Source organism: Podarcis vaucheri (assembly GCF_965113315.1).
Source record: "Podarcis vaucheri genome assembly, chromosome: 2".
NCBI classification, from domain to species: domain Eukaryota; kingdom Metazoa; phylum Chordata; class Lepidosauria; order Squamata; family Lacertidae; genus Podarcis; species Podarcis vaucheri.
In genome coordinates, this window is record NC_138760.1 from 115,812,432 (window position 1) to 115,823,151 (window position 10,720).

Sequence of the window (10,720 nt, forward strand, 5' to 3'; positions counted from 1 at the left end):
GCAACAATTTCCCATGGGGATTTACTCCTTATTCGGGAAGCCGTGTGGACACTGCTTCCCATGAAATAACCTTCTAAAGCTCTTTAACTTATGCACAATACACAGTGATATACAGACCTGAATGTGTAATACAAACATTGCAGAATCGGTTATTATATCCCCTACATTAACAAAAATACCTTAAGTCTTTCTCCGTTGGAAGCCAGCCCTTTTAGCACTTACATCTTTCTCACTGCTGCCACCTAGAGGTAGTTGCCACTGCTTGTTAGCAGCTGGAACCAATTGCTGTTCCGAGCAGCACCGATTTTCTCAATAAATAACAATAATAAAAAATATGTGTGTTGGGGGTATTGCTAACCATAAGAGCTTCTCAATAAATTATCACCTGATACTGAAGGTTTAACCAAGTCAGCACAGAAAGTGTGCCAGGAAGACATCAGAGACCCTTGCTATAAGAAGCCATAATTGTTGGAACCAACAATTGTTGGCTGGAATTGCTGGCTGATATCTTCACAATCCAGGGACGCCTGAACCCTCTGTTGGCTGTTCCTCCTCCTCCAGCTGAAATCTTGGATGCTCCGGCGCATAAAGTGGGTTTGGTATATGTTGTAAGACCCAGACACAGGATTCTGCAGGCAGTAGATGACCTGCAAGAGATCGCAACACAAGGAAGGGAGAGTGAGCCAGAGGACAAACAGGAATCGGTCAACACTGGTGATAGCCCAGTATACCTGAAGGAGCATCTCCACCCCCATTATCCAGCCCGGACACTGAGGTCCAGCTCCGAGGTCCTTCTGGCGGTTCCCTCACTGCGAGAAGTGAGGTTACAGGGAAGCAGGCAGAGGGCCTTTTTGGTAGTGGCACCCGCCCTGTGGAACGCCATCCCAGCAAATGACAAGGAAATGAACAACTATCTGACCTTTAGGAGACATCTGAAAGCAGCCCTGTTTAGGGATTTTTTTTAAAAAAAATGTTTGCTGTTTTATTGTATTTTTAATATTTTGTTGGCAGCAACCCAAAGTGGCTGGGGAAACCCAACCAGATGGGCAGTGTGTGTATATATGTATGTATGTATGTATATATGTACAGTGGTACCTCGCATTACAGACGCTTCAGCTTACAGACGCTTCAGCTTACAGACGCTTCAGCTTACAGACGCTTCAGCTTACAGACTCCGCTAACCCAGAAATAGTACCTCGGGTTAAGAACTTTGCTTCAGGATGAGAACAGAAATTGTGTGGCAGCAGCGGGAGGCCCCATTAGCTAAAGTGGTACCTCAGGTTAAGAACAGTTTCAGGTTAAGAACGGACCTCCAGAATGAATTAAGTTCTTAACCTGAGGTACCACTGTATTATCTATGCATAAATTGAAATGAAATGAAATGAAATGAATATAGCTGTTACCCAAGACAACTTTCACCAGATGTCTTTTTGTCTGGGAACTTTGGCTTTTTCTAGCTGGAGCTGCACCATATGGGTGAAAAAGAAACTTTGACTCTCGAGGACTTCCGGGTTGGCGCCATCGCCGAATGGCGGACTCCCTCCGAGCTCCGAAGGGAGTCTGCTCGGCAGGGGCTGGGTCTTACCGCGCCGGTGACACGGGGACCCTTAAAAACCACGGGCACGGAGCCCGTGGACATGGGTGACTCGGCTGGCACCATTAGCGCCCTCCCGACTCGTGAAGGAGCCTTTTTAAAGGCTTCGGATCGGGTGCTGGGGAGCGGCGTGGTGCTTTGAGTCCTCTGCTTTCCCTGCCGAGCGCAGCCGCATGCCATTCGACGGAGAGCGCTGACTTCTTCCATTGGAAATTTGGACTATTAACAACAACCCGTGAGTAATTGGGAAACCGGGTTCAAAAGGAGAAAAAAAAAGGATTTTTTTTCGGATTTGGCACGAGCGGGGGTGAGCTAAAAAGGAAGTCAATCCCCCCCCTATTGTAAACATTCCAAAACAAGGACTGGGTAACCAAGGTCGAAAGAGAAGTATACTCTTGATAAAAATCATTAATTCCATGATGGGAAATTATAAGAACTGTGCTGGAGGAGAAGAGTGGAGGGTGAGAAGGAAAATGCAACCCCCCCCCTGGGAACCGGGGCGATTCGCAGAGCCTGGTGAAGAGAGACGGAGACTTTGACAGCTGTCAAAGTACCTGTCAAAGCTGGAGAATATAAAGAGGACTTTGATATGAGGACTTTGCTGGTTAATTTTGTTACAATTTGTTACAATATGGATATAAACTGTCGGAAAATAAGGAACAACAACTTGACTTTTGGATTAGAGGATACAAAGTTACTACAATCCCCCTAGAGCAGTGTTTCCCAACCGGTGTTCCGCGGCACACGAGTGTGCCGTGAGACGTTGCCTCGTGTGCCGCGAGATGTTGCCTGGAGGGAGGCGGGCGAGTCGGGCGGCGAGAGGCGGGGCGGCGGCGGCGAGGAGAGGCCGCGCCTCCTGCTGCTGCCTGGCGCTCCTCCTCGCAGCCGGCAGCGCTGCCTGGGCGCCTCCGCGCGACTCTGCCTCGCTGGGTTTGGTCTCCCAGCAGAGACGGGTCACACGCGCACCTCCCTCCCTCCCTCAGCCTGCGCGGAGGGAGAGCCAGAGAGAGGCATCGCTCCTGCGCGGCGGGAGAGGGAGCAGCCGGAGCGATGCCCCAAACGAACGCATGGGACCGGAGGGGAAATCCTCTCCGAGGAGGATTGAGCGCAGCTGAGAGAAGCCTTTCGAGGAGCTGCCGTGTCCCCTGGAAACCCCCTTCCCAGCTCTGCCTGCCTGCCTTGGGGCTCGTATCGCCCTTTAAAGGGTGCGGGAAACTAGAAATGTGGGGACTTGGGGTTTTCCTCAGGCTGAATTCCGAGCCTTTTCACAATCTGGTGGCGGGAGAGAGGGGAATCAGCTGTGAGGGAGGAAATAAAAGGAGCTCCTCGCCTTTCCTATGGCCAGGCTACACAGCTGCTGTTTGCAGCCCCGTCTGAACGCCGCCTCGCCAACCCCGTCGATGGTTTCTTAGGCACCCCCCTCCCTCCAAACCTGCTTCGCCCTGGGACGTGCCTATAACTATAACTCGTGGTTCTGATGTCCCAACGCTCCCACGGGGCACATTTCATTCAGGCGGAGGAGGGGGTCGTTGGCTAACGGCCAACAGGCAGAAAGGACTGTCCAACAATGTGATTATCCACACACACGCATCTGATCCATGGATTAACATCAAAATCCTTGCATTAAAGCTCACTGCTAAGGAACCAGTGGGTCATTAGGCTTTCAGATGCACTTTGAACAAAGAGATGTTCAAAGGGAAAGCTGCTTTTAATAACGCTGCTTTTGCAGGTCTCATCCAGCATCTTTTCAGTACACCCAGTTAGGATTCAGCAGTCCAGTTGTACACTCTTGGGTATTCAGCATTAGCTTAAGGCGTGCAATAATCACATGCCCACTTTTGCAGCATCTTCATAGCATCCCAAGTCACTCTTGGAATGCTCTCTTTATCATACCCTCCAAGTGTTTACTTGTGTAACACACCCTACCATATCTTGCAGAGAAGCACTTCAGAGAGGGCCAAAAAACCCCACACTTGGTGCCATTTTCATCTACACATGCAGCAGAGTAAGTTGACCCAGAATAGTACCAATTCAGATGGCAGATGGGAGAATGACAGTGCTGAATGCTTTCCCATGTAGAACAGTCCCTGCAAATAAAAACCTAGCATATTTGGAAGAGGGATGCTAGCCTAACCATTACCTTCTATGCTGTTACTATTTTTTTTTTTTTTTTTACATAAGTAAAAAGTGACCTTTCCCCATCTGGCATGGTGGTGTGCCTCGAGATTTTTTTCATGAAACAAGTGTGCCTTTGCCCAAAAAAGGTTGGGAAACACTGCCCTAGAGGGGTTTCGGGACATTACAAGAACGGTCGTAAGTGGAAAAATACTCCGGGATTCGCACAGGACTTGTTATCTTCTGGGAAAGCTGCAAAACTGAAATAGTATTTTGTCTACAGAGGTATTTACATTAAAGGAGACAATAGAATTTTCTATTGAAGAAAGGAAGGGACTGGACGTAAGTTTTTGTTCCTGAATAACAAACCTCTGTAGAGATACCAGATTTCTGAATTAGAACGTTTTAGCAGCTGAACAGGACAAGAAACCTGAGAAAGTGAGGAAAAGAAGAACAAAGAACTGACTACGACACGGAAAGAACAATGGGAGGAGTGGTAAAGATCAAGGAAATGAAAGGCCTCTGTTAGATTGGACGTTTGAAGTTAAATATTATTAAAATTAATAAATTTGAAGAAAACCGGCAAGATGGAATTGGGGAGAAATTTGGCCATGACTTGAGATCTCCAGGCTGATAACAAATAGACTGACGGACATGGGGAATTCAAACCGGGGAAGGGGGGGGAGATTTGGAATCCAAAGGCTGTGTAACCATCTTTTGAATCTTTTTATATCTTTTATTTTCTATTTCTTTATATAACTGATGTATGTCATTTTATTTTGATTGGACGTGTTTAAAAAAGGGAATTCGTGGAAGGAACTGGGGTGGATCTTGGGGGAAATCTTTTTTCTTTTCTTGTTAATGATGTGGGACGGTGGTAAGATTTGTACAATTCAATTTGGATAGTGGGTTAAACAAATTAAGTTCCAAATTGGGAGTGAGAGCTTGTAGAACCAAATTAATGAAAGGGGAATACAGTTGGGAGGGGGAGGGGGGGGAGTCCCAGAAAGTAGGCAATGAAAGTAAGGTTTCAAGTATCTTTTTTTCTTTTTCTTTTTTCTTTGTATTTCTATATTTCTGGAAACTTTAATAAATATGATTTAAAAAAAAGAAAGAAAAAGAAAAAGAAACTTTGACTCTCTAACACCCTCCCATATTCCTCTGACGTATCCCGGTCCCTCATGCCCACCACAGCATCTTCTGTAGATGGCAACTTCCCCCACCCTTACCATGCATCCGATGCACATCAGGAGCACAACACAAAGCACAACGGCTGGGCCGAGGAGGAGAGGAAGAGCCCATTGTGGGAATTTATTTCCTGCTGGGTTGAAGAAAAGAGAAAGCATAAATAAAAAGTGTCTTTGAAGTAGCTGGAGATAAGGAATGTGCCTAGATATGACTGGGATACGCCCAGCAGTAGGCAAGGCCCGATGGCTGATTTCTGTTTGAATCCAGGGCTGTGCCTATGGAGAAAGCAAGACCTGCTTGGAGTGTGATGCTCGCAACCCCTCCATCATAGGCTCAGGTTGTATATAAATGTAAATAAACCATATATCCTAAAGACACCACAGTCTCCGCTGTGCCTCGTTTCCAAAAGAAAACACTAACCCTGGGTAAGCACCCCTGGAATCTCACACCGCTCAGAGATTGGGGCAGCGTGTGACAATATTGTTGTCGTTTAGTCGTGTCCGACTCTTCATGACCCCATGGACCAGAGCACGCCAGGCACTCCTGTCTTCCACTGCCTCCCGCAGTTTGGACAAACTCATGCTGGTAGCTTTGAGAACACTGTCACTGTTTGACAATATACTTGAATGAAATAAACTTACCAGCAGTAGTGATAGCTGACTGAGACGTTGCTGATGATGATTTTGTGGTAGACACACCATTGGCACCAGATGTTCCAGTGGGGGCAGTTCCAGCTGTTGAACAAATGTATTGCCATGTTAATTTCTGCTGTGCGTTCTGTTGTGCTCATTGAATGTGTTCCCCAGCTCTTCAACACGGTATCATCCTTGTTGTGCCTGCCAAAAAATGCTATTTCTGGCATGGTTGTGGTAGTAACACAACAGGAGGTCTTGTTTCTGGCCACAAAAGCAGTAGTAGCTTGGATGGTGAACAGGTGAAAACTTACTTGCTTACATATATGAAGCTTGAAATGGACTTGTTTGATCCATTTTATTTTGGGATTTTTTTAGGTACTCTTGTCTGAGGTATAGGATCATAAGAAAGAAATATTTAAGAAACAACAATTCTTACCTGTTGTTAGTGTAAGAGTGCTTGGCGTGGCTTCAGCAGATGGTGTTGTGGATTCCGACAGGGGAGTTGCTGATTTCAGCTCTGTTGTAGGAACACTGCCAAAGGTGGTTTGAACTTGAGAAATAAAAATAGTCATAGGAGTAGAAGTAATAGTAATAGTAATAGTAGGGTAATCTGAATTAGTCATATACAGTGTAAAGTGATCTGCTTTGATTTTTCCTCATCCATTTCACCACTGTGTCCAGGCAGTGGCCCAGGGACTGCAAGTGTCTCCTGATTCAGATGTCTGGAGAAACAGACCTGTCATCAGCGTACTGATGGCACCTTGCCCCAAAACTCCTAATGACCACTCTCAATGGCTTCATGTAGATATCAGATAGCACTGGAGATAAGGTCACCCCATAACACGGCTGCCAGAGGACAGAAAGAAACCCCAACGCTACAACTCTCTGGACTTGGTCCTGATGGTAGGCTTGGAACCACTGTAATGCAGTGCCCCCTAATTCCCATTCCCTAGAACCGGTCCAGGAGTATACCATGGTCGATGGTATCAAAAGCCAACGAGGGATCAAGAAGCAGGAACAAGGTTGCACCTCCACTGTCCTACTCTCTGCAGAGGTTATCCATCAGGTCGACCAAAGCCGACTCAGTTCCATAGCTAACCCTGAATCCATACTGGAATGCATCTAGATAATCTGTGTCATCCAAGGATGCCTGCAGCTACCCCACCATGGCTTTCTCCATCACCTTGGCAATGGACCAATAGCTAAAGGGCTCAGAGTTGGTTTCTTTAGGAGCAGTCACACCACTGCCTCTTTCAATGCAGCAGGGACCACCTCTTCACTCAGCGAAGCATTAACCACACTCTGGATCCAACCAGTCAGCCTTGCTCTGCTAAATTTGGTAAGCCAGGAGGGACAGGGGTCAAGGGAGCACATGGTCGGATGCACTGCCGCCACAGCTTAGCCCACATAAGGCAAAACTAATATTACAAAACATCATTGATTGCAGTACCGGGTACTTCAATCAGAGCTGCAACAAATGGAGAGTCAACATCTCTCTGAAGTCGAGCAATTTTATCCTCAAAGTAGCCAGATAGTCACAGTGGGTCTTCAAGGGCTCCAAAGGTCCCTTCCTCACACTGGGAGTCAGTAGCTGCTGGACTGTCCGCCAGCCAGCTTCTAGAGGACGCCATGCGAGCTGCAAAATGTGCCTTTTTCACAGCCCACACTGCCACATGGTAGACACTATTGTGTGTTCTTACCAGTGTTAGGTCAGCTTACGGCGTGACTTGTCCCACCTGCTCTCCAGTCTTCATCCAGCTTGTTTCATAGTCCGAAGCCCCTCAGATTACCAAAGAGCTGCTCAGGCTCCAAAACGCTGGAGGGATCATGTCAACTGTCCATTTCTACTCACCATATAAGAAGATAAGGGCTTTGACAAGATCACCATCTTTCAGCTTTGGAAAATCCCCCAGAGCATTCTGGAACACATCAGGTTCCATCAGTCTCCAAGGACAGGCAATCTGAACAGGCCACCACCTTTCACAGGTGGAGATGCCACCTTTAGTCCAAACTTAACCAGATAATGGTCCAACCATTAGTCCAAACTTAACCAGATAATGCTCCAACCATGACAAGGGAGTTTATTGCGCTCCCCTTATATTCACTGCATCCCTCCTACCACCTGGAGCTAGCCCAACAGCAGCCTCCGTTTTGGTGAGTCAAAACATCTTTCAGACACTAACCCTTGAAGGCTAGGTCATGAGCAAGCAAAGCAAAGTTATGTTGAATAAACAAAACAAACTCTAACCTGTTGTCAGCACTGAGGTACTTGTGGCTTGAGGAGAGGTTGCATCAGGTCTTGTGGTGGAGTCAGATGAGGGAGTTGCTGATCCCAATTCTGTTGTAGCAGAACGGCTAAGTACAGTTGATGATATAACGGTAGTGGTAGAGGCTTCAGGAGAGGTTCTTTCAGTCACTGTTGAGTCTAACCCTGTTGTAAAAGTACTACTCGTACTAGCTGCAGAGGTTTCAGGGTTGCTTGCTTCAGGTGTAGTGGTGGGCTCAGATTTGGGAGTTGTTGACTTTGTTGTAGCAATACTACCAACTGCAGTTGTTGTTATGACGGTACTTGGGGATGTTTTGGAAGTGGTTGTTTCAGGTATTGTGGATTCAGATGGGGGAGTTGTGGACTCCAAAACTGTTGAAGCACCACTGCTAGCTTCAGTTCTTCCTATTACTGTAACAGGGGCAGTTTCAAGCATTGTAGTAGATTCCAGTTTGGGAGTTGTGGACTCCATCTTCATTGTAGCTGTAGTACTATCTAAAATGGTCTGTGCGACTGTAGTTGGAGAGGTTTCAGGAATGGTAATTTCTGGCGTTGCAGTGGATTCAGATCTGAGACTTGTGGAGTCCATCATTGCTGTAGTAGTACTGCTTGCATCAGTTCTTGATAGGACTGTACCTGGAGAGGTTTCAGGGGTGGTAGTTTCTGGTGTTGTAGTAGATTCCAATTTGGGACTTATGGAGTCCACCTTTGTTGTAGTGATACTAATATCTAAAGTGGTAGGTATAACTGTAGTTGGGGAGGTTTTAGAGCTGGTAGCTACTGGAATTACAGTGGATTCAGATTTGGGACTTGTAGAGTTCATTGTTGCTGTAGTAGAACTACGTGCCTCAGTTGTTGATATGACTGTAGTTGGGGAGGTTCTAAAAGTGGTAGTTTCAGGGATTGTAGTGGATTCAAATTTTAGAGTTGATGAAGCCAAATTGGTTGCAGCACTACTGTTAACTTCAGTTGTCAGAATGACTGTAGTTGGGGTGGTTTCAGCAGTGGTGGCTTCTGGAATTGTAGTGGAGGCAGATTTGGGAGCTGTGTATTCCTCCTTTGTTGTAGGGGTACTTGTATCTAAAGTAGTTGGTGTAATTGTACTTGGGAAGGTTTTGGGCTTGCTGGTTTCTGGCATTGCAGTTGATTCAGGTGTGTGAGTTGTGGAGTCTACCTTTGCTGCAGGGCTACTACTATCTAAAGTTGTTGTAGTAATTGTAGTTGGAGAGGTTTCGAGCTTGGTAATTTCTGGCATTGTAGTTGATTGAGTTGTGGGAGTTGTGGAGTCCATGGTTGTTGTAGGGCTACTACTATCTAAAGTTGTTGGTGTAGGTGTAGTTGGAGAGGTTTCAGGCTTGGTAGTTTCTGGCATTGTAGTTGATTCAGTTGTTGGAGTTGTGGAGTCCATCTTTGTTGTAGCGCTACTAGTATCTAAAGTCGTCGATGTCAGTGTAGTTGGAGAGGTTTCAGGCTTGGTAGTTTCTGGCATTGTAGTTGATTCAGTTGTGGGAGATATGAATTCCATCTTTGTTGTAGGGCTACTTGTATCTAAAGATGTTGGTGTAAGTGTAGTTGGAGAGGTATCAGGCTTGGTAGTTTCTGGCATCATTGTTGATTCAGTTGTGGGAATTGTGGATTCCATCTTTGTTGTAGGGCTACTTGTATTTAATGTTGTTGGTGTAAGTGTAGTTGGAGAGTTTTCGAGCGTGATAGTTTCTGGCATTGTAGTTGATTCAGTTGTGGGAATTGTGGATTCCATCTTTGTTGTAGGGCTACTTGTATCTAAAGTTGGTGTAAGTGTAGTTGGAATGGTTTCGGGCTTGGTAGTTTCTGGCATTGTAGTTGATTCAGTTGTGGGAGTTGTGGAGTTCATCGTTGTTGTGGCACTACTAGTATCTAAAGTCGTTGGTGTAAGTGTAGTTGGAGAGGTTTCGGGCCTGGTAGTTTCCGGCACTGTAGTTGATTCAGTTGTGGGAGATGTGGATTCCATCTTTGTTGTAGGGCTACTTGTATCTAAAGTTGTTGGTGTAAGTGTAGTTGGAGAGGTTTCGAGCGTGGTAGTTTCTGGCATTGTAGTTGATTCAGTTGTGGGAGTTGTGGAGTCCATCGTTGTTGTAGCGCTACTTGTATCTAAAGTTGTTGGTGTAAGTGTAGTTGGAGAGGTTTCGAGCGCGGTAGTTTCTGGTATTGTAGTTGATTCAGTTGTGGGAGTTGTGGAGTCCATCGTTGTTGTGGCACTACTAGTATCTAAAGTCGTTGGTGTCAGTGTAGTTGGAGAGGTTTCGGGCTTGGTAGTTTCTGGCATTGTAGTTGATTCAGTTGTGGGAGATGTGGATTCCGTCTTTGTTGTAGGGCTACTTGTATCTAAAGTTGTTGGTGTAAGTGTAGTTGGAGAGGTTTCGAGCGTGGTAGTTTCTGGCATTGTAGTTGATTCAGTTGTGGGAGTTGTGGAGTCCATCGTTGTTGTAGCGCTACTTGTATCTAAAGTTGTTGGTGTAAGTGTAGTTGGAGAGGTTTCGAGCGCGGTAGTTTCTGGCATTGTAGTTGATTCAGTTGTGGGAGTTGTGGAGTCCATCGTTGTTGTAGGGCTACTAGTATCTAAAGTTGTTGTAGTAACTGTAGTTGGAGAGGTTTCGGGCGTGGTAGTTTCCGGCACTGTAGTTGATTCAGTTGTGGGAGTTGTGGAGTCCATTGTTGTTATTGGCCTACTACTATCTAAAGTTGTTGTCGTAACTGTAGTTGGAGAGGTTTCGGGCTTGGTAGTTTCTGGCATTGTAGTTGATTCAGTTGTGGGAGTTGTGGAGTCCACTGTTGTTGTGGCACTACTAGTATCTAAAGTCGTTGGTGTCAGTGTAGTTGGAGAGGTTTCAGGCTTGGTAATTTCTGGCATCATTGTTGATTCAGTTGGGGGAATTGTGGATT

At 46.1% G+C, this 10,720-nt stretch overlaps 1 protein-coding gene across 1 annotated transcript; it reads right to left on the reverse strand.

Annotated features, from left to right (window-relative positions):
- Positions 1-449: 449 nt before the first annotated feature.
- LOC309527518 (uncharacterized protein) lies at positions 450-8,818 on the reverse strand (the record flags this gene model as incomplete). The annotated part of the gene is made up of 5 exons (XM_082214344.1): positions 7,781-8,818; positions 5,969-6,082; positions 5,539-5,631; positions 4,939-5,027; positions 450-647 (listed from the first exon to the last, which is right to left on the reverse strand). The coding sequence occupies exons 1-5, from the start codon at positions 8,619-8,621 to the stop codon at positions 450-452; spliced, it is 1,335 nt and encodes a 444-aa protein (XP_082070470.1). The 5' UTR covers positions 8,622-8,818.
- Positions 8,819-10,720: the final 1,902 nt, after the last annotated feature.